The sequence below is a fragment of the Parambassis ranga genome, chromosome 17 (genome assembly GCF_900634625.1).
Source record: "Parambassis ranga chromosome 17, fParRan2.1, whole genome shotgun sequence".
In the NCBI taxonomy this organism is placed as follows: Eukaryota; Metazoa; Chordata; class Actinopteri; family Ambassidae; genus Parambassis; species Parambassis ranga.
This window is the reverse complement of record NC_041037.1, coordinates 3,861,588-3,885,699: the sequence shown is the minus strand read 5'-3', so window position 1 is coordinate 3,885,699 and position 24,112 is coordinate 3,861,588. Positions and strand designations below refer to the sequence as shown.

The following is a 24,112-nucleotide window of genomic DNA, read 5'->3' as shown; positions in this document are numbered from 1 at the left end:
CCCCCTACCCCTACCACCATCCCCTCACCCCTACCACCACCCAAGATAGGAACTCTTTGTACCTGCCACTTTACCAAAAGGAACTCTGTGCACCAGTCACTTTTTACCCTGTCATGTCACACCAGTCTCATATAAGCTGCTATAACTTAAACTATTCCTGGACTGTTTACATTATGCCAACCGCACTGTCTTGCACCATTGCATCTTTTGCACTCTCATACCAGTCTCAATAAGCTGTTATAAGTTAAACCATTCCTGTTTATATTATGCCAACTGCACTGACTTGCACTATACATCTTCTGCACTCTTACTGCATTGTGCCTTCATTATGTGCCTTGTATTTTGTGTGTGCCTCATTGTAGGTACATTTTTTTTACACTTTATATTTATCTTTAGTTTTTAGTTACATGTTATATGTTGCGGAGTGAAGAGTAACGCAATTTCGATTCTCTGTATGTCCAGCTCATATAGCAGAGTTGACAATAAAGCTGACTTGACTTGACTTGAAACTCTATAGCCTGAATTGGAGTTTTATTTTGAAAGGTGTGACCGGAAGTTAGACGTCGCCATTCTGGGTGACTTAACGCTTCTCGTCGTTTTCCCAGTATTAAACCTTGGGGGGGGGGGGAGGAGGGATCCAACTACGACAGACTACAGTCTGTACTTTCCGACTTGAACTGTTTCTGAGTCAGGCGGGCAGGCAACGGAGGGTCCACGCCAAGGATACTCAAAAATAGCTTCGAAAGGCGATTAGGTATGACGGATGCTAACGGAGGGACTCCGCGGGACTGCGCGTAAAGATGAGGATTCCTCCGGTGAGTAACTACATTTGTTTTCATGACATTTCACAGGTCTAACGTTACAAACCGCCATTGCAGCAGCAAGTGATGCAGACGAAGTGAGCGTGGATGCCCGCTGTGGGTGTTCCAGGGTCTGTTTAGCTAGTTAAATAGGTAAGAAATAAACGAGAAGGTAGCGTGACGGTAACACTATATTTTACGTCAATTACACAACACGTTCCTCCCTCACACTGCGAGCAGTAGCGAGGCGTCAACAAGAGGCTAAACACTTCCACGACTGTAGAGAATTTAAGTTAACCTGAAGATGAAGGCGTTTGAGGCTCTAGGTTGCCTTTATACCTGGCTGTTAGCCACAAATCCCACCGACTCAGTGACGGCGTGAGTGTCCGCCAGAGCAGCAAGTCGCTGCCGTCACTCGGCGCACGACTGCCCGCTGAACCGTTGGGGCTAATTCTAGCTACTCCACTCTTTTTTTTTTCTTTTTTTGCTACAGCCTGCTGCTATTTAGCGCTAATAATTTAGATTTTTGTACAAATCTTGCTCCATAGTTCAAGCGACTTAGTAGTGACTGTTTTGGAAAGTTACTCGTGGCCTTTTGTGGATTTTGTGGACGTTAAATTCAGCTAGCACCTCAGCTAATACAACTAACCAACTTATGGTGCAAACACCTCCCAGAAAAAAAACAAACTGCTGTGATTTTTTTTTTTTTTTACAGCCGCACTGATTCAGTGTAGTCGGTTTAATCACACACGAGTAGTTTTCCATGTGTTTTACCCAGACTACCTGTGAGTAATATTTACCCAGCGAGGCTGTGTTTGGCCTGCAGGCAGCAGCAGGCACAGCCACGGTGCCACTTTATGGGTGCATAATCCAAGCTAATGGTCATCTATCTCTTCTAAAGATGATGTTGATGCCATGTCTTTTGCATTTTTACCTCATCCTTCAGTCTGCAGGCCTCAGTCAGGGTGTGGAGGTGGATTTCTAAAGCGATGGGCCCGCCCCGTGCCACCTTGGATAGTCATCAGGGGGTTAGAAATGAAATATAAATTTAGGACTTAGGAGAAAAAACACATCACATATCCAAGTGTGTTTGTTTAAATACATTTCCTGTTTTGGCATCTCTCCAGTCCTGGCTGAAACCAATACAGGACACTTGATAAGGGGTTTGTTTTTTTTACCTGAAGCAGGAGAAGATGATATTCCACTCCATCCTCAGGAGGTATTAAATCCCCCAGAGGGGCTGGTTGAGTAGAGTGATCCAACAGGCACCCGTGCAAAGATGGGCTCTCATGTGTGCACAGACTTCCCACATGTAGGTTACTGTAAGCTTTCAGAAAGTATTACAAGTCTCTCTCCCTGACGGCAGCCCAGCAGCCTGTCTCCCTGTGCTGCTTTTTCTGTCTTTTGGTGGTTAAATGTAGATCAAAACATAAGGGAGAAAAGAAACTCATAATAGCTTTTGACACTTGCTGTGAAGCAGAGAAGAAGCTCTTTCTAACAGGACAGCTTCTTCTTTCTTTAATGTTCCCTCTTCATATCCCAGTGGATTTACCTTTTCAACCTTTGCTGTCAGGGAAATCATCTCTTGTTAAAGCAGAGCGTGACCTTTCAGAGAATACAAACTTGTGGCATGTTTTTCTTTTATGTGTTTAAATCTTAATCTGTATAGTAAGGAAACAAGCTCACAGGATGACAGGGAGGAGGACAACTCCCAGTGTACTCCCAGCCCAGGCGTTACAAAAAAAAATTACATAATAATGTGTCAGTCAGTCAGTCAGTCAGTCATGTGTTGGTGTTGTTAGAAAGTGATGTCAGTCCATTCTTAAAGAGAGGAAGTGATCATTTGAGGTTTCCTGTGTTGGCCCTGAATAGACGGAGTCTGGAGCGCGGCGGCAGTTGGATATGGATCTGAAAGCGGTGTTAATCAGGATGTAAGCTCGCCGTCCCGGGAGGTTTGTAGCATCAGAGGCTCAAAATTCTTGAAAAAAAAAAAAAAAAAAAGTGACGCACAGTTTGCTTTCAGTTGAAAAAGGGTTTCCCCTAATCTTAAATTCCAAGTTAATCTCACATTCGTTATTTAAAGTAAGCTTGACCTAGCAGTCATTTTCACTGTTAATTCGTCCATTGATTACAGTTTCTTTATTAACAGTAAAGTTATTAAAGTTAAGTGAAGTGTTGTAAGTATTAAAAAAAGGGTTTGGTTAGTTCTTCAAAGTACTTGTTTCAACTCGTTTAAAATAAGTAAATTCTTACATTTTAGATGCTGCAACCAGTGCATATTTGGCCTGTTTGCTGTATCTTATTATTTTATGACCAAAATCAAGCAAATAACTGCTGATTATTATATTGTGAATAGATATTACTTTAAGTTTATTTATAAATCCCCTAAAAAAAATCTACATTATATATATCGTAACGTAAAAATAGTAAGTAAAAATAAAAATATAGTAAAAAATAGTACTGTTAACGTAAAAATAGCACAGAGACCTTTTTAAAGATTACCTCTAAGCCTCATCATTGTTCTCATGCGACACCCAGGTGTTATAAATTAGTGAGTACAGTGCCACACCACATCCAGCCTGCAGCAGACCAGCACTGGTTACACATCAGGACCAGATCACACCAACCATTCATTCATTCATCATGGTTTTTTATGCACAGCAGAATCAAGTCATTATTAATCCCTCCTCTTCATCGCACTTGTGCCCCCATATGATAAAGTCTGCAAGGTTTTGGTTACATGTAACTGTGGCATTTATAAGTGATGCATGAAAATGTGAATATCTTCAAAAATGTTAGATTTTGTTTTGTGAGGGTTTTTACATAACACATAATTATACTAGAAAATGTCATTTGTCATTTTCAAGCAACTTTATGATAACATTTGAATAAATTTCCCTGATGCTACAGATTTATTTGCTACTAAAATTATTTTCATTTCTAATAATATGTTATATTAAGGCACTATATTGTGACATAATGGCACCCGTGTTGAAAATTTTAGTAGGAAGTAGGAAGATTTAGTGATATTTTATGAGTTAATGCTCAAGTCACACAATCCAACCCATCAAGGGATTTTCTGACCTTTACCCGCTTCTGTTGTGGTTTTTATCATATAGTGTATTTTCAAAACAGCTACGCTTCGTTGGAACCTTTACAGCCCGTGTGTGCGTGTGCGCTGCAGCCGTCAGCTGGTGACTCCTAACCGGGTTACCGTACCTCTTCAGCTCCCCTAAATACTTGATGAGCTGAGACCAAGTCTGAACACTTAGGAACATTCATGCAGCACATTTATTCCTAATTTGACTATTAAAATCCAGGGTCATTCTCAGAGTTTGAATGGACTTGGAGCTGAAATATTACTCTTGAATGGTTTAAAGTCCCGTTTTTTCATGTTTTTTAGATTTCTTAGGATAGTACATGCAATTAATAACCTTAACAAAGGGTGACTGATAGGGGCCTGTGACAGCAAGGCAACATGTATAAGCACCTGAGTCTTGAAAATGATGAGCTTAAAGCTCAAAAATGTAACATTGTAGTGCCATGAAAGTAGCATTCAGAGGGAAACAAGAACTAATTTTCTGAACTAAAACATCCTAAAATACAGAATATTACATAACCAGACAAAAAAACTGCCAAACTACACTCTCATGGATTTCCACCTGATTGGGGAGGAAGTGAACGCTGCTCCCTCACAAGAAACAACAACAGGAAACAGAGTCTTGACTGCGAAGACCTAATGAACTGTTTTACCATTCTGGTATGTCCGAGCCCCCTCGCTGTTTATGCCCTTGTCTTATTTAATTTAACTTCCATGCCAGGATCTCCAGTCAGCCATGGTTTATCGTGTTAGTTGTCTGTTATGCCGTTTCATTATTAGCATGTCTGGCTTACACTGGAGCCTGTAGCATGAATGTTAGAGGAGGCTTGATTTTAAAAATAGAATCCTTTGGTTGGTTTTCCAAGCAGTTTAACATTGTGGTTTGTGCTCCGTGTATACACTTATGTATTTACAGAAGATTTCCTATATTATCATGATATACAAAACAATAGAAAATTGAGGTAGATCACAATTTGTGACCTGATGTTCAAATGTAAATATTTAAGGATGCTGCCTGGGTTTAAAAAGGCTTTATTTTTTTTAGTGATTAGCTGGTCAGCAAAGGTTTAGAGTTGTAATAATTAAATTATTTTCTGCAAAAGTCACTTTTATTCATGCCAAAAAAAGTTATGTGTTTATCAATCTGGTTATGAAACAGCTGCTTCTCACCCAAAACAGTCACAACTGCCAATACTACTGTACAGGGGGCTTGATCAAACCAAGCTCTTATTTATGACAACATTAGGGGCTTTCTGTTCTATATAGACATTAGTCATAGAACTGTTAGAATTGTCAGGGGAGCTGTAGCATGAAGCACAATCTTAATATTCTTGTTTAACTTCAGGGCACATCACCCATTTTCTGCCTTTTTTTTGATTGCTCATTAGTTGAGATGCAGTGTGTTCTTTATGTGTATCTGCAGGATTGTTTTTCTGTCTGTCTGACACTCTGTTCCACGAGCACACATGTCTCCTTTTTAAAGCATCTTTCCAAGTTTACATGTCTAAAAATACAACTCCTTCACGCACTTTGACTAAAGATGCATTATTCAGGGCCTCTGCAGAGTAATTAAATCTTAATCAGGGATGGGCTCCTGTCCTCATGGAGGCGTATCTGTGTGTGTGTGTGTGTGTGTGGTGTTTGTGTGATGTTTATGAGTGCACTGCCCCACAGTCCGCTGCAGCTGCTGCTTATGCACATCATGCTCATATGGTGCAGGACGACTTTAGAACTCTTTCATTCTGTTCAGAGGGAAATGTCTGAGGGAAAACTGTGCCGAGGTCAGGTGAGGATAGACTTTGCTTCTGTTTGGTGACAGTGCAGGTGATGAAAAGGTTATTTACACTCCACATTGGTCAATAATCACACCCCTTCTACATAACATGTTAAAACAGTGATGGTGTGAAACTGGTTTTAAAATGTCAGTTGCAACGTCACTCTTACTGAGTCACTACACTCCGTCCGACTGTCCCTGCCTAATGGTCTGCTTTAATTAAAGCACTGCTGCTTTGTTAGATTGTCTTTATTTAAAGAAGCCGCTCTGCAGTGTGTCCATTTTCCCCCATGTTTGTGTGATGGCAGCGCCTGGCGTGGTCACAGTACATGAGTAGCCCCCGTGTCATGTGCCATCACTGCTTTGTGCTGACATAGTGCCCATGCTTGCATCTTAAACTAAGTGGAAAATGTGTTGACTGCTCGTTTCTCCGAAGCCTTCACTCGGCGGAATATTCGGTCTCTGGTGTAATCCCTGGTCGCTGTCGTCCTTATGAGAACGACCCTGAAGTTCAGCCTGGTTGTTACTCATTTGCAGCCGCGCACACACCTCACACGCCTGACCACATCATCACATCCCCTCTCCAAGGTCTCCTCATCAACAAGGACAGACAGGGCAGGTTTACCGTGCAATGACTCAGGCCTCAGCTGCTTTCCATTCATGACTCTTGATTGCCTTGTCGAGCTTGGATGGGTAATGACTGACTCTGTATGATAATGTACAATATGCATCATGGTAGATGCTGCACTGTGCTCTCAAGTTGATCCTCTTGTGTCCCAGATTGTTGGAGTTGGGGGTTTATATAAAAATAGGGCTGTAAACTAATAAATATTTATTTTTTTACTTCAGTGCTTATTACGTTCTCAAAGAAAAACCTAGAATCCTTACTTTTAATAAGCTTAACCTGCTAATTACTACAATATGTGTGCAATGTATGCAATTTTACACATGGATGGATATATTACATATAATGGTAATTAAACTATAACTAGGTACTAGCTTCTGAAAAGGTGACATATTCAGTTTCTATTGATTCTTATGGTTTGGTTCTAACAAAAGTAGGTGTATAAATTCTGCCTTGTGTTTTGTTCAGGCTAATTTGTCTTAACTTTTCCATCCTCCTACATCCTGTAGTGTCAGCAGCATGTAAGGACTTCACTGTTGTTCTTGTGCCCGTACTCATTTTATGATTGTTGTGGAGTCAGTAAGCAAACAAACGGCTCCATATTCTGCCACATAAGTTGAGAAGAAGGTCTTTTTCTGAATGTGTTTTCTCTCTCTCTCTGTTTCAGGTGTGGGCGCTGGGCGATTGCCAGACTGGGTGAAGTGAGAACTAGACGGGAAAGCCACAGAGGGGAAAAAAAAACACCGCCTGGGACTGCTGAGGAGGACCTCTGTGCAGGTGAGGACTGACAGCTGAGTGTTTCCACCTGAGAGTGTGAAGGCTGAGGGTTGTAAGGGACTGTCATTCACTAGACCAGGATAACCTACAGCACAGAGCAAGCCTGGTTAAACGGAGAGTATTTAACTAAATCTGCATGCTTAAAATGCATCTAATAGTCTTTCTGTAAGAGTTTCGTTTTGGTAAATGTTACCAGCTGTCAGGATAATTAGGCCTACTGTCAAAACAAACTTCTTTTTTGAGTAAGGTGTATTGATGTAGACTTAGAATTTTTATCCAGTCTTTTAATTCACATCCACATCAGGCAATCAGGGACTTTTCTAATCAAAAAAGACTTCCTGATCATCCTGATATGTCTCTGTCATTATCTCTGTGACCCCAGAGGGATCATAAAAGGGGGAACTGCTTGAGAGGGAAATGAGAAGTGAGAGTTGAGATTGAAAGGAGATTGAAGTGAGCAGAGGACAAAGATATTAGAAGTAGATCTGACTCAGGCCACAGAGGGCATCTATGAACAATATACAGGTATAAATTGATTTCAGAATTAAGGACATGCTCCTCCTGTTTCGAGGTTCACACAGCCATCGGCAGGGTGGAGCTTCCTGACCCATGGAGAATTACTTCCAGGCCGAGGCCTTCAACCTGGACAAGGTGCTGGACGAGTTTGAGCAGAATGAAGGTGAGCGTGTTAATAGATGCAGACAAGGACAAAACGATGAGTCACTGAGCTGGAGAAAAGACTAATGGAACAAGGTGTAGCCATTTCAGAAAAGCTGTTGTTTGGTTGTCAAACCTCTATGTGTAAATCCTCAGGGGTGTGAGACAGTCAGCCGCCGCCTATTGAGTAACACTCACAGGTAGTGATTGAGGGCAGGCAGAGAGGGAATAAAACTAATTTAATTTTCTGTTTCCCCTGGGCTTTTGTAAAACTGTGTAATTGGTGCAAGACAAGAAGGCTGTCTTTTTTTTTCCTGTCACACTTAATGATCAGTGAAGAGATTGTGTTACTGAGACAGTGGTTTCACAGTTTATTGGTAATTGTAAAGTAAACACTGCATTACTGAGCTGCATATCTGTAGACTCGGCCACTTCATTTCAACCTTATAGAGGAAATGCTGCTCTTTTTTCTGGATTTATGGAATATGACCCCAGGAAAAAAAAAAAATCTAGGTCCTGCTGACTTACACACACAGACTGTATTTGAATGGTACTGTGGGAGCTCAGTGTGTATTTTGGCTGTGAGTGATTATCTGTGTCCTCTGCCAGAGATACAGCTTGGCAGATTAGTTGTGTGGGTGGGTGTGTGTGCACTTTAACTCGGTACTCCACATACTAAAACAGCTTAGCATGAATTCCAGTGGAGGGAGGAGAGAGCCGTACAGGAGCTGACACGGCTGTGTGAGGAAAATCATTTCGAATGAATATTATAAGAATTTCCACTCGTATTACACAGCAGTCATATGTCAGCTTGACTGATGGCTCCCAGGGCCGAGCGAGCCATTTGGCCCACTTTCGGAGAATTTCCCAATCCATCCACGTGCTAATTTCCCACTCCATGCCAACCTCATTTCTCAATTTGTCCCCTGGTTTTTTTTTTACTGCCATTTTTAGCTCCTTTAATCACCTGGGAGTATTGTTGCATCAGTTAATGTGAGGCTTCCTGTCTTGGTGTTCAAGGGTTCATGATCTCTGTCAGTATCCACTTCTTTTTTTTAAATTTCATATCTTGGCAAGAAACCTATAAGCTATCCAGTAAATGTGGGTAAAAGGTTTCATAACCACGGTGGTGACTTTTTTGATTAGTTGATGTTTTTAAAAGGAATTACCTTTTTCAGATGTCTATTTAAGTGATAAGATTTGATTTTCCACAGTTTTTGGGAAACAATCATCATTGTTCTTTTTTTCTCTACAGATGAGACGGACACTCCCATTCTCTCCGACGCCAAGTGGACCCAGATCTTGGCCCCACCGGCCCACATGCTTACCCTGAACCCCGCACTGGCCCACGCAGACCTCAGCCCCCGGGAGAGTCCCCTTCCCTTTAAGACTCTCCCTGACTCTTCTTCTTCCAGTACCTCTCCTGTGGGGACCGACCCCAAAAGACACCCTGGTCCTGAATCTCCATCCTGGGCGGAAGAGAGGCCAGCAGACGTCCACAGCCCACCACTGCCCCAGCCCAATATCGGCAAACTGGTGGGCACAGATGACAACTCGCCACCCCCAGTGACAGCCTGTGGTACAATTGAGAATGGCTGCCTGGGCAGCCCACAATTAGATGGACTCAGCAAAGAGATACATTCTCCAGCAGACATCCAGTCTGATGCTTTCGACCAGGAGGCCAAACACGGAGAGGTAGCTGCCTCAGCAGGAGAAGGAGGAGGCTCAGCCGTCTGCCACACTCACTTTACCTTTGAGGTAGGATTAGGACAGGAACAAAATCCATCAGAGAAAATACGCCCAAATGTGGAACTAACACAAAATAGAGACGATGTTAAAGATGAAAGCAGTACAGATATTTCACAAGACGTTGGTCCAGAAAGGAAGACTCCCAGCCTACAAGAGGAGCAGGAAGAAAGTCTCCTGAATGGAAAGATGGTTGTTCAAGGTGGGTGTGAGGTAGAGGAGAATGGCCCGTCTCTTCCTGACCGGGGTGGAATGGAGGCAACAGAGAGGAGATGTGGTCCAGAGGGACAGATGGACGAGCTCCTCAGAATAACAATCTTACCCAATGGTTTGGAGCAGGACAGTGGGAATAGCTCCAAACCTAAAGAGACAGAAGAGAAGGATGAGGAGGGACTTTCTCCTTCTCCTGTCCCCTCCAAAGAGGACTCTGTCACAGAGGAGAAAGAAATGGAGGAAAGCAAGCAGGAGAGCAGCGATGGAGGACCAGTGGGGTCAGGTAGCATCCAACCAAAACTAAACAACAACAGACTGCAGCCGGTGAGTGTTCCCTACGGAGGGGCGCGACCAAAGCAGCCGGTCAGCCTCAAACTCCAGATCCCACAGCCATTGTCGGGTCAGGTGCAGAACCAGCTCGGCCCGTCTGCTGTCAGCAAGAACAAGAACGTCGAGAACCAGTGTCGGAGAGGCACGTCCCCTGACCCATTGCCTAGCGGGACTGATCAGAGTGCAGTCAGTGTGAATGGAGATGGCGCCGTCCACTCTCCTTCCCTGATGCCCTCAGAAAGCCCTGACAATGACCTTCAGGCCGGTCAACAGGGGGCTCTGTGCAGGAAGCCTGCCAGCTCCCTGGGAGAGGTTGCTCCCGTGTGGGTGCCCGACTCCCAAGCCCCTGTCTGCATGAGATGTGACGTCAAGTTCACTTTCACCAAGAGGAGGCATCACTGCAGGGCGTGTGGCAAGGTCAGTGCTAGAATTGCTTTAAAACACGCTAGAAACAGTAATTATAACATTGGCCATCCACTATGAGTTTCTTCCATCTAAAACACGGACACTGTAGGGACTCTACAAAGTAACCCAGAAACAGAACTTCTTTTTTATATATATAATCTAGAGTTAAATTCACTGGCATCTATAGATGAGTTTCTCCACCTCTATATACTGTTTATTGTCCGCACAGTGCTTTAAATTGAAGGTGAGGTCGCTAAAACTGCACCAGAAAATTGCCGGACTGCTACTTAATTTCCCATGGTGGCAAACAAACACTCTCTGCCACTTGAGCAGGGAGGAGCTGGCACTGCAGTTATACTAACACCTGCACTGGGGCCAAAAAACAATGGACGCAGCGGGATCCTCGGTGCCTTCTCCACCAAATGGTAGATCCACAAACCAGATTACGATGGTGCTGTGTGGCTCTGAAATTAAAAGGATCATCCATCCACTGTCTAATCATTTACTAAATACACGTTGCTGGATAATGATGGGTAATGAGGTGCTAATCCATTGACAGTCAAGGGTCTTGTACACAGCTGCAGCTCATTGAAGCGGTGGCTAAGTACATTCAAATCCATAAAATGGTACATTTGCTGCCCATTTATTCACAAATTCATTTCAGTTCTTTACCTCTTTTTAATTGATTTATCTTAGAATCCATGCAGTTGGTTTTATCTACGTGTCGGACTGACCTTCTCTGTTATTTTTAAGGTCTTCTGTGCGACGTGCTGTAGCCTGAAGTGTAGGCTGATGTACATGGACAGGAAGGAGGCTCGTGTCTGTGTCACATGTCATTCTGCTTTGACAAGTGGTAAGCAAGCAGAAAAATGACTTTGTTCCTTTTTTTTATTGTCATGCATGTCATAAGCAGTATGCTGCACAGTTACAGTGCAAATAAACAATTTTCACAGCAGACATTTTTTGTTTGATATGTCAAAGCAAGAAAGCACAGGTGCAACTGTAGTGAATGTCCTTATTAACAACACTGGCAACACCTGTGCAGTTCTGCACTCAGACAAGCTGCCAGCTGTGAAAAGGTCTGTTAGAGTTCCAATGGTCACAACGAGTCTGGAAAAAAGGCCTAGAATAATTGATTATTTTTTTCCAGGCAGTGGAGTTTGGGTCTTCTGTTTGCTGATCACTGTTGCACATGCTTTTGTGATGTATAAGTCCACATTTCTGTGGTCACAGCCTTTTGTAAATGAACAGCCATGTAGTGCCAAATAATTCATAGGAATGTACAAGGAAAGCCAGGGTAGTACATTTCCCTCTGGTCAGAAACAGTGTGCAAAAATGTGCATTTGTGAATTTTATACTGCTTCAAGTCAAAATACCAGCTGTGATAGGAGGTAAATACAGGAACAGTATTCCTGTCTGGTTAGTTATTAGTGGGCCAATGCACTGCAATGAAGCCTACTTTGTATTTACGATTTGTTTTCCTTGTCAGCAACATCATTGGAGACACCAGCAACTATGAGCAATCAGAGTCCAAACCCCAACAACCCAGCAGAGTACTGCTCCACCATCCCCCCTCTGCAGCAGGCTCAGGCCTCTGGGGTCCTCAGCTCACCCCCTCCCACTGTCATGGTGCCTGTGGGAGTCCTGAAGCAGCCTGGCAACGAGGGTACGACCTTTTCTTAGAATAAAAAAATGCTCTCAGGACTTGATGTTTCACCCTTCGCAGTGACATTACCGCCCCCAGCTGCACTGAAGTAGTAGCTTTTATTTCTAGCCATGATTTTTAATGGCTCTCAATAAAACTTCACTGACTGTGCCAAGAAGTAAAATGCAATTTTGTGTTTTAGCGTCCCTCACACGAGAGCAGAGGAGGGTGTGGTTTGCTGATGGGGTCCTACCTAATGGAGACGCAACAGATTCGCCCAAACCTCCGTCCTCCAGCCAGGGCCCGTCTCAGTCGCTAGCCGTCTCCTCGTACTCCACTAAATCCTCCACTTCTGAGTCCTCAGAGGTAGGCTTGGCATGAAATAAAAAACATTCAGCTGTCACTAATGCCATTAGGTTAGCTTGTAGGGTCATATTAGCTGTTCTCTGGTTAGGTGATGGGAGCCACAAGGAAGTCTTTCTTGGTGGTTTACTGACTCGGTCATGGGGTGTAAGAAGCAGAGCTCAAAACAACAACATTCTTTGTTGCGTAAGCAGAATTAGGAGACTGAAAATCTTAAAGCTGGAATGTACTGTACTTGTTTCACAATAAAGCATCATTAAGTGACTAATATGTTTAAGTTCTTCTCACAACAAACAGGAGAACAGCATGTTGAACTTGGTTGCTTCTGTGGCGTGTACTCACTGACTGTCAGCTGTCAGGATGAGTCATGACCTGCTGAACAGAGCGATTGTTTAACAGTCTCAGATGGCCTGATGATGCTATGCAGACAGAACATGAGTATAAAATACAGACACAGACTTACACGTGTGACAATCAACGTGACAGCTTTCAGAAAAATTCTGAGAGTCCAGTTCACCAGTGACATGTGGTGGGACATTAAATAAATAGGGGCTCCTGATAGGGATGTCCCGATCCGTTCACGTGATCGGAAATCGGGCGCGATTACGTGATTTCAGACTCGATCGGAATCGGATGTTACCTCCCGATCAGGACTCGGATATATATTTATTAGGGCTTTCAAAGTTAACGCCTTCTGTGCAGGGTGTCTCTGTGTCCTGCAGTGTAGGGGTGTGACAGTTGCTTTTGGTGCGAGAGGTCCTGGGTTCGAGGTCTCGCTGAGCTGCTGCGTGTCTGAAATCTCCTAGCATGGCGCTCTGGACACGCACGCACGCACAGGTTTTGCTGCAACGAAAGTATCGGATCGGGTCTCGGTATCGGCAGATACTCAAAATCAAATGACTCGGACTCGGACTTGAGGGCAAAAAAACCTGATCGGGACATCCCTAGCTCCTGATGTACCTTTCCAACTGTTTTTTAATGGTGTTAGCAGCTCATAGTGATTCAAATAAAAGTGACTTAACGAGTGAGAGAACATTCAGTTCAGGCCAGGTGGAATATTAAAGGGAACTCCATCAGTTTTACATTTCACTCGTCACACAGAGTACCACTCGCCCCATGAAGACAGTTGCATGTCTTCTGCTGCTTATTAAATCTCAAAATGTAGCTGGCTGACTCTAGCAACCTCAATTATGGTAGATTTATTACTAAGTGGGTGATATAAAGTTTGAAGCAAGTTTACCCTGGCAAGGATTGTTTGAGCAGAAGTGATATCAATTTATAGAGATTCAGTTGTACTGCAGGCTAAATGTCAGGATGTTGTTTTCTGTATCAATTTTTTAACAAAAATGGAAACCCGCTTTCGTCTTTATTAAGGTTTCTATATTGAGCATTTGTTAAGTTTCTGTTCACCTGGTACATCTATTTTTTACTCTCTCTTTAGCTGGTTTTGTTTTTGTCAGTTCTTGAGGAGAATATGTGGTTCTTAATGTCTGGTTCTGGTTTGTGTGCTTCACCAGTAACGGTGCTAAATTTGGGGACTGGTTAGATAGTTACACATGCAGCACTGCTCATGTACATGATGGATTTGTAAGGCCACCTGTTCCATATGAGCTACAGCAGCCAGAAGTGCACATGTGACTGTGATTATAGGTGCTGTTGCTTCAACGTATCCCTGTTTTGTCCATAGTCACAGCCATCGGTGCCCTTGTGGATGCTGTTGCTGTATTACTACATCTCACTGTGTGTTATAACCTGCAGTACATCTTAACTCCACATCCCCGCCCCCTCCTCTCCACCCTTCAGGCAGCCCATACCCCCGTCGCCCCGGTGGGCAGCCCCGTGGGCAGCTCTCTCAGTCTGATCCCGGAGGACGGGCTCCCTCCCATCCTCATCTCCACCGGAGTCAAAGGAGGTACGGGAGGCCACATCACAGGTGCTTGCCTTCATCCTCACCATTACTGCTGCCTCCTCATTGCTCTGTCAGCTGCTGTGTTTGTGCTCGTTGTGTGTCCTCATGTGCTTTTAGTCATCGCTCATGTTGTCGACGCTGTTGATGTTGTCATGGGAATGCTGTGATGATATTTAAACGATTGTGAGGGTTTTGTTCTCACTGATAATACCATCTTCAACTCCCCTCCTGATTCTCATTCTGACATTTTCACTGCCTCTCGTCCTCGGTTCTTCCCGCTTAAATTTACCTTGACTCCTCCCTCTTCCTGTTGCTTCTTGTTGCATCCCTGACTCCTCTGCAGATTATGCAGTGGAGGAGAGGCCGTCTGAGATTGTGCTCATGCAGCAGCTGGAGGAGGGCGGCCCGGACCCCCTGGTTTTCGTGCTCAATGCTAACCTCCTCGCCATGGTCAAGCTTGTCAACTGTAAGATTCATTTCTACCACTTAGAGCATTAATTTGGGGACATTTTAATGATTTTGCAGACTTGCCTATAAATGAATTGATGACATAAGGGAAATGGTAAAATACACATTTGTACTGTATACATTTTTTATCATGCTTGCTTTAGCTCGCTTACTCAGACACATGCAAATGCCCGTGAGCAAATGAAGCACCTCTTTTTGGATTTCAAATTTGTGTGATTTTTACTAATATAATTTTCAGTGGTAGAATAGCAGAGAATTGACACACACTTCTTTTTGTTAGATTTGAGGACGTTTTTGTTGTTCAGACTCTGATAACCCTGATGTGCTTATTTATCCTGCAGACGTAAATAGGAAATGTTGGTATGTGACGACTAAAGGCATGCACGCTGTCGGCCAAGCAGAGGTTGTCATTCTCCTCCAGTGTCTACCGGATGAGAAGACCATCCCCAAAGACCTCTTCACCCACTTCGTGCAGCTCTACCAAGAGGCCCTCAGTGGTAAGAAAACAGCTTACAGCTCCACCAGGAGGCTCGCTATGAAATGAGTCCACCTCCATCGTGGGCTGCTGTTTGGAGAGAAATGGTAGTGTAGTGTAATACATTTTTCCTCCACAGAGACCACAGGTGCTGCTAGCCAGGCTCTGTTAGGAAACCAGGTTACTGTCCACTGCTGCGGCTGCCTCATGAAGAATGGCTCGAACATTAGAATCCTCCCTCAAGGAGTGACACCTCAGCGCCACTTGTCATGCATTTTTAACTCCGTATGCTGCCGAACAAAAACTGCTAATATCGGCTGACTTTGACAACTCGCTTCCCTCGGGCTGTTTCCTTTTTCATACTCACACTGGAGCAATTTCAGGCTTGTGGAGGGGAGCCATATTGTGTGTGTCATTCCTGATTAAGTTGGCGTCAGTCAGGTCTCAGGAAGAAGTGCTGGCTTTAGCAAGTCCCAGTTACTGAACATCTTGTTGTTATTATAGTAGTCATGTTATTTGCCATCTAAAGCCACTGATCCCTCCTACAGTTAATTTGAAACCCTCTGTGGATGATATGAGGTTGTAGAGCAAATAGGAAGGTTTTTATTCACAAGGAAGCAAAGGTTCCTTATCCACCCTGAGTAATCCCAGGAATACTCTGCTTTTTGCTCTGCCTTTTTATATCCGGCTAACCTTCTTTGCTTCTCATTTGTATTTTGCCCCCAAACAACAATTTGATTGCTCCTCTTCTCCAGTGCTGCGCCTTTCCTTCTCCAGTTTCACCACCCCCTCCTTCTCCTAATTACGTCTCCGATATAATTTACCTCTTTCTCGTCCCTTCTTTAGGCAACATGCTGAGCCACCTGAGTCACTCCTTCTTCACGCAGAGCTTCCTGGGCAGTAAAGAGCACGGTGGCTTCCTTTACATCAGCCCCTCCTTCCAGTCCCTGCAGGACCTGCTGCTGCCCAACCCGCCCTACCTCTTTGGCATCCTCATCCAGAAGTGGGAGACACCCTGGGCCAAGGTCTTCCCTATCCGCCTCATGCTGCGGCTGGGAGCAGAGTACCGATGTGAGTTGCCTGCTGTGTTGCCATAGCGATTAAGATATAAAGATTTAAAAAAAAAAAGAAGAAGCAAGAAATCTCATGAGTAGAACCTCAACATCACCAAGTAAAAACGCAATTTTAGTCTGAGCTTCTTTTTGTTATGGTCAAATATTTGGATCCAGATTGGTGTAGGGAGATTTAGTATGCCAGTTGCCAGTCTGAAAACATCACACCAGCTTTTCTTACAGCTTTCCACATAAACCAGGAAGTCTTGTGAGTTTTTTTTTTTAAGTCAAGGATGCTCCTCTTCACCAAATCCTCTTCTCTCACAGCCAGACCTGCCAGCATGATTCGCTGCCTGCCTCTGTTAAGCTTCTTTCCTGGATCCAGCGAACATGGATAGAATACATTAACCAAGCCACATACAGCTGAAGCTCTTAAACACAAAATGTTCAAATTAATCCAAACACACAAGCTGCGCTTTTCTCTAAAACATTTTCCTCTTACCCCAGAGGCTGACCAGCAGAACGCTGCGAGGCTCGTCAGCACTGGGATGAACTGCAGATTGAGGCTGAGATTGTTTTTTTTGTTTTGTTTTTTTGTGCTAATGAGAGTTTGTAGTGAGATTTTTATTTCCAGCTGTTTGCTGAAGATAAGGATAAAAATAGTCATCTAAGAAGCTTTAGTCTCTGAAAAAAGGCAGCCTTATTTTTCACTTGTGGATTAGGAGGGAGGAACTCTAGGAGAACCTCGCTGTGTTTGATGTGTGAGGTCTGTTTGCATTTATGAATGAAGAGGAGGAGAAATGAGAAACACGCCTAATGAAAATATTAGAATAGAGCTACAGCACAAAAGACCAACTGATGAAATAAAAAAATAAACCTTTTGTTTTGCAGTTTATCCGTGTCCGCTGTTCAGCGTCCGCTTCAGGAAACCTCTCTTTGGAGAGACTGGTCACACCATTATGAATCTGCTTGCAGTAAGTGCTTTGTTTGTCTCTTCATATGTGCCCCTTCATCTATTCATCGTAAATCTGAAATGTAGTGTTTGTCTATTTGTGTTGCAGGACTTCCGTAACTACCAGTACACGCTGCCAGTGGTGAAAGGTCTGGTTGTGGACATGGAGGTGAGGAAGACGACAATCAAGATCCCCAGTAATCGCTACAATGAGGTGAGTACCCACTCACTAAAAAAATAAACTCCCCTGCTTTGGTCAGGTTCAAAGTGAACTCGACCAGTAATTTATCCATATTTCTTAAAGGTAGGGTAGGAGATTTTGAAAACTCAGTGAGAGTCAGCCAGATTTCGAAAGTAAACACACGCCCCTTTCTCTCGGAGCTCACCCCGAAGCCACGCCTCCCAATCACATGGACGCATTACCTGAAGACGAGCTGCGGTCTGTGACTTCGGCCATCATGCACGTACCTCTCTGGTGCACAGAGCAGGAAGAGGGTGACAACCAGCCAATACTCCGCGCAGGGTCCACCCGGAGGATTGGCTGATGTTTTTAGTGTTTTATAGCTTCCACAGATGATTCATATTCTTCATTTTATCACGAAATTGCCGAACTAATTGGTTGCTATCGGATTGTAAAGAGAAGTTACACTAATTTAACAAAGTGCATCAGAATGAAATCTCCTACCCTACCTTTAATGCAGCCAGTTTCCAAGTTTTTGGAATAACTATCTTTATCTACACTCTGAAACCACAAAGTACACCTGATTCTTTGTGCACAGTAAAGTTTGCGTTCTTTTAAATAGGTTTGCACCTTACAAATGACCATCTCCAACGTGTTATTTTCACCACCAGAGCGACTTAAAATATGCACATGTCTGTGTCAGAGATCAGCATATCAGATATATTGTAGGTCTGTGTTCTCTTGTTAACCCCCCCAGAGAAAGATCTAAGAGAAATGTGCCTGTTTGAGCAGATTCTTCGGGATTTGCTGTCACCTTTTTGAAGAGTGTAACTAAATCAAACCCTCCATCAGTGGAGGAAGCTCTTTTTAAGCTTCCTGATCATCACACACACCAAACATGATAAAGTCTCCATAGATTCTGCAGCTGATCATTAGACGTAGGCCACCCACTGTTACACCGCTGCCTCGAGGGTGTGAATGAACATCCAACCACGGGAGCACCTCTTGGCTGAGACAGAAAAAGCCGCGGCAGAGAGACGGAGGAGCTGGTTGTAGTATTTGGCTGCTGATGCAGTAACAGATGGGAACCCAGTAATGTGAAGTGGGGACCGTTACTCAACAGCTTGCAGGCGAGCCTTTAGCGCAGCAAGTGGTTAAAGCCCTCCAGATTTCCAGTTTTATTTCTGATTTGCAAAGGACGGCTTCAAAGAGACACTGCAGCAGGGGATTTAGCAGCGTTAATATGTGGGAACTATTGATACCCACTTGTGTCACTGTGGGTTTTTTTTCTGCAATCTGTCATCTCAGTGCCATCCCATTTAAAATGACGACTTCACCCACAAGCCCACTGCAATTAGGCTTAACCAGACGGGCTCTCTTAAGCCCATTTTCCTCTGCACACACCCAAAGGGCAGCTTAATTAGTCATGCTTATTATTTGTCCTTGCAGCTGATGAAGGCCATGAACAAATCCAACGAACACGTGCTGGCCATGGGGGCGTGTTTCAACGACCGGGCCGACTCCCACTTGGTTTGCGTCCAGAACGACGATGGCAACTACCAGACGCAAGCCATCAGCATCCATCACCAGCCACGCAAAGGCGAGACATGATATAGTGACGGTGGACCTCCTCACTCTGCTGTGGTTGTTTGCCTAAAAATAATCCCACCTCGGTGGTAGCTTTGTGAAGTTGATGATTGTTCTCTCTTTGTTTCCTCAGTTACTGGGGCCTGTTTCTTTGTGTTCAGTGGTGCTTTGAAAGCCTCATCAGGCTTCTTAGCCAAGACCAGCATCGTAGAAGGTGAGAACTGTGACAACAAGCTGCAAGCTGGCTGCAGAAAATGTGTAAATATTACTGTAGTTTAGTGTTCATAAGCCTTTAAAAAAGAAACCCACGCTTACTGCAGCAGATCGAGGTTAAGAGCTGCGTAGATGTATAATAAATATATATGCTGTATTCGTTTTTGGCAGCCTGCGTGGTCACCAACAATATTATTTAAAACACCTTTAAATAATTATCATTCTGTCGTCCTTTTAGATGGTGTGATGATCCAGATCACAGCTGAGACCATGGACTCTCTACGGCAAGCCCTGAGGGACATGAAGGACTTCACCATCACGTGTGGTAAAGCAGACCAGGAGGACAACCAGGAGCTCGTCCACATCCAGTGGACAGAGGACGACCACAACTTCAACAAGGGGTGAGACAAGAAGAGGAGAAAAAAAAAATACATAAATGGAGGAAACTGGAAGAACGTGCGTTTATGTCATGGACAATTGCACTGATGGCTTTCCAGCCGCTGCATTTACTACTTTGCTATAAAAACTCATTATGCACGCTCGGTGAAGTCCTGCGGAGCAGAGCGTTAGCAGGGTGGAGTGATGTGCTTTGAGGCTGTGGCTGTGAGATACAGACCAGAGCAGTCTGATTTAAAATCTGCAAATTCAAAAGTGACTTTTCAACATTTAATATAATTGAGTCTTTTGACCACATACGATAAAACTTTATTAGGACAATGTTACAGCACCAGTGCAGTGCCAGATAACACGTCCTCATCCTCAGGCTGAGTCCACGTCCAGCTGCAGAAAACATTTGAGAACGTGAGCTCCTTTAACTTCCTGTTTTTTTTTTTATTGTTCTGCACAGCTGGCAGATCAAACCCTAAGCCTTTATCACTCGAATTTGGTGAATCAAGGTGAATCGATCATGATTTTTTTTGTGTGTTTTACTGAATCTTGTTGGTGCCAGCAGTATGATTTTAAATGAGACATATGCGGGACCCAAAAAAAACGGTTCGCTGACAGTCGCCATCATCAGTCTGTTCCTGTCTTTGTGTCTGTTTAATGGTAAATGTGATGCAGATCACACCGTTGTGTTTAATAAAAGCCCTGCTGTGTTTGTTTTCTTCAGCGTCATCAGCCCAATTGATGGGAAGTCGATGGAGTCCATCACCAGCGTCAAGATCTTCCACGGCTCGGAGTTCAAAGCTAACGGCAAAGTCATCCGCTGGACGGAGGTACAAACTCGCCCGACTAAAAATCAGGCCAGCGCAGACGTCTCACAGGACACCATGGTTAAACTAATTAAACCTTCATCCCACATTAAAAGAGGATAAATTAAACTCATGTCACACACAGCCTTAATTTGTAGACACACAAACACACACGGCTTTAGAGAGCAGCTGTAAGACTTTGTTTTGCCGAGTTTCACCCTAATCTATTCCTCACTGACCCCTTTGTTCTTCCTCTGTCCTGTCTTTATCAGATATTTTTAAACTTCTGGTTATTTTAAGGCAGCTTTTTTATACCATTCCCTCAGGTCTTCTTCCTCCAGAGTGAAGACCAGCCGAACGGACTGAGCGACCCGGCCGACCACAGCCGGCTGACGGAGAACGTGGCGCGGGCTTTCTGCGTGGCTCTGTGTCCTCACCTGAAGCTGCTGAAGGAGGACGGCATGGCCAAACTGGGACTGAGGGTCACACTGGACTCAGACCAGGTGGGTTGTTACTGATGCTGTGATTTTTTTTTTTTTTTTGTTCCTCTCACACTGACGCTGAGTCTGTCTTTAATCTCGGCAGGTGGGTTATCTGGCAGGAAGTAACGGCCAGCCTCTCCTGCCGCAGTACCTGAGCGACCTGGACAGCGCTCTGATCCCCGTCATTCACAGCGGGGCCTGTCAGCTGAGTGAGGGCCCCGTCGTCATGGAGCTGGTCTTCTACATCCTGGAGATCATCTCCTAGGAAACATGGAGACATCCAGCCTTCACCTCCAAACTTTTAAGTTCCGATGTCCGACATCTCACCTCCTTCATCTCACTTACAGCCGTTCAAAAGAGCCCGAAAAACTGTACCGTGCCCGGCAGGGTAGCATTTCTCAAGTCGAACCTATGCATCCGCCCAGCGCCTGTCTCGCTCCAGAGGTTGTGTGAGGATCATCCGTCACCTCAGCTGTCAGGTTAAACAATCTGAGATCACACTGTGTCTGTCCTCGTGTCCACACCTGTGATTTCATTGGCCTCAGTGAGCGCCAATAAAATCTGGTTTCTGAAAATATATAAACACAGATTATATTTCTTGAACCTAATTATGAAAGGATGATAGAATATTTCAACACCGGTCAGTCAGTTTTTAAGTAGCACATATTAGAGCATATTCATCACTTTGTGTTTGAAGTCAACCTAGAAGGACTGTTGGTGCAGACAGTGATGGGTTGTGGGTCAGACAGAACAACTTTTCTTAAACACATGAGTTTATTGAATTAAAATCTGGAGCTGTGAGTCTGTTGAAGGTAGATGTGTTAAACACACAGTGATCAGTGACACCTGTCTAACAGAATATGGTATGAAATGATGCAGAGTAGTGTAAAAGTTGCTGGACCTTTCTGGACTCACATTGATTCTGAATTGCAGAGTTCTGCTTTTTATGTGCAGCCCTCACAAAGCCTGTACCCTTGTATGAACAAACTGGGATTATATTTTGACTTTTAACTGAAAGATTTTAGAATGAAATGCTACTTTTTTCTCTTAAGATACAACAAAGTGCATGCTGTTGTTATGTGTACAGCAGCCATATACAACTCCATATGTAATCCACATCTCTGTGAGTCAGAATAAGCAGAAAATGTAACAGGATGTGTTAGAAGGCCCGGTCTGACGGAACTCATCCTGCAGTGTGCAGTTGGAGATAAAATCCCCTAAGGGATTGAATTTTGTGGTCATTAGTACCACATTAAAGCTGCCTCAGGACAGCTGTTAGGTGTGTGTTGTTTTACTACCTTCAGGCAGGTGTGGGCATGGGACAGACCTGCTGTCTGACCCCAGTGTGATGTTATGTAGCTCCTCGGCTTCCTATCCAGACGTCATTCTGATGTCACTGTGGCAGCTGGAGGTCCTGAGGCACTGAACTGTGTGTAACCCTGCCTCTGTGTAGCATGGATGCTGATGCAAGGGAGCCTCATATCCATCGCTTTGGACTATTTTGTTTTTTTTTTTTTTGCACCGTGGTGCTCAGTGCCTGCAGCAGCGATTCATTAAGGGAGCGAAAACACATCTCAGCTTCACTGCATAAGCTTTACTCATCAATCACCAGATGCTTTACTTCATGGACCGATGATTGAACTTGTTGTACATATTTTTGTAAGCAGAAGGCTTCCTCCTCCTCCTCCTCCTCCTCCTCCTCCTCCGTTATAACATCTGTAGCCCCCAGAAATCCCCAGTATTACCGCCACAGACCCCTCCTCTGTGAATACATGATACTCCGACATCTAAAAGCCCTTTGTGACGGCTGGAAAAAAAAAGGTTCCAATACTTTATTGTTAAACGACCTGTACGTAAAGCTGGGGAAAAAAATCAGAAGAGGAAAATCAAATTTTAATCTCATCGTCATCATTATCTTCAAAAAAAAAGGAAAAAAAACGTATTTGGACGTTTTTGGACGTATTTTGGTGTCTTTTTAAACATACAAAGAGAATAACTTACAAATGTAAAGTTATATATAAATATATATATTATACAGTATATATAAATGAATATATATAAGAACTGTATTAAATTGCAGACGCAGTGCACTGGATTCTAAGCCATTTACAGGAGAGTTAACGCGAGCGTGTCCTGGAAGACGTTCAGAAGCAGGAACATAACGGTTTGTAAAGCTGCGGGGTTCCTGCAGAAACAAAGAGTCCGACTGACCCGAAGCTGAATGTATTACATCTCACATCTTTCTTCTGCATTCTTCCAAAGCTCTAACAAAAATAAAAATAAAAGACTTTCAAACACTCTGCAGACCCGCGCAGGTCGCTGAGATCAGATCGGGCTGCTGCAGCTCTGCCTGTCTGCTCTGGACTCTCTGCTCTCCTTTAGCAACATGGACCTAGAGAAGGCAAAAAAAGAATGTATTTCTCTTGTTTCCGCTTTGTTTTTGGTCAAACAAAAACACCGAAACCACAGTTTTCATGACGATAACGTCTTTCTGTACAGTGAGAATCAGACAATCACACGAAAATCTGCAGACGAGCCGACGCTTGGAGTTTAAAATCAGACCTGTAGCTGCTCATTTATTACTCGATCTGAAGTATTTTAGGAGCTACCGTAGCAAAAATTAGTAAAGACTGAGGTCAAAGGTCACCACTTCTGGTTTAAAATACTGTGATCGTACCAGAGATGGTATCACCGCGTTTTCACTGTGTGACTTTCATCAGCCGGCAGTTCTGTTTTTAAAAATCGGCGAGAAGAAGAGGAGGATTTCTGTTTCAGACTCCCTGCTTTTCTGTTCGGACTTTATATTCATTATTTCTGGCATTACGACGTGTGCAATATGTCCTAAATCCCCCCAAAAAAGGTGCAATTTGTTTGACTGAAAAAGTAGCATTTGTTTTGTCTTCAGTTGTTGAAATGTTACTTTCATACACTACAACACTGCATGCAAACAGGAACGAGCTCCAAACAGTGACGACTCAACTTTGCATTGTAACAGAAAAACTCATTCCGTTCTATCACTGACTGGATTTTGTTACATTTTTTTTAAAAATAAATATCAGTTAAAAAAAAAAAAACAATTTAAAAAGCCAAATACCCTGTAATTTTTTTCCTTTACACACTAAAATGTCAAAAGTGGTCTTTATCAAAAACAAAAAAAACAAACTG

The 24,112-nt window shown here is 43.6% G+C and overlaps 1 protein-coding gene across 3 annotated transcripts; it reads left to right on the top strand.

Annotated features, from left to right (window-relative positions):
• Positions 1-640: 640 nt before the first annotated feature.
• Positions 641-23,796, top strand: zfyve9a (zinc finger, FYVE domain containing 9a). Of its 3 annotated transcripts, none has more exons than XM_028428378.1 (19): positions 641-815; positions 6,967-7,076; positions 7,658-7,755; positions 8,989-10,439; positions 11,181-11,280; positions 11,917-12,093; positions 12,275-12,438; positions 14,239-14,368; positions 14,688-14,810; positions 15,154-15,309; positions 16,134-16,358; positions 17,231-17,313; positions 17,401-17,505; positions 18,922-19,072; positions 19,193-19,273; positions 19,511-19,673; positions 20,384-20,489; positions 20,792-20,968; positions 21,051-23,796. In XM_028428378.1, exons 3-19 carry the CDS (start codon positions 7,686-7,688, stop codon positions 21,210-21,212), a joined length of 3,624 nt encoding a protein of 1,207 aa, XP_028284179.1. In that variant the 5' UTR covers positions 641-815; positions 6,967-7,076; positions 7,658-7,685; the 3' UTR covers positions 21,213-23,796. The 3 variants fall into 3 exon arrangements, with proteins under 3 accessions (XP_028284179.1, XP_028284180.1, XP_028284178.1); XM_028428379.1 differs by having other exon boundaries at positions 7,648-7,755; positions 14,239-14,347; XM_028428377.1 differs by having other exon boundaries at positions 7,648-7,755.
• The last annotated feature ends 316 nt before the right edge of the window (positions 23,797-24,112 follow it).

Excerpts from the sequence above, each read along its gene's own strand:
- zfyve9a (XM_028428378.1), top strand. The coding sequence starts at position 7,686 with ATGGAGAATTACTTCCAGGCCGAGGCCTTCAACCTGGACAAGGTGCTG. Across the intron at positions 12,439-14,238 it reads CCACTTCTGAGTCCTCAGAG|GCAGCCCATACCCCCGTCGC; the intron begins GTAGGCTTGGCA and ends TCCACCCTTCAG. Across the intron at positions 14,811-15,153 it reads CATGGTCAAGCTTGTCAACT|ACGTAAATAGGAAATGTTGG; the intron begins GTAAGATTCATT and ends TTTATCCTGCAG.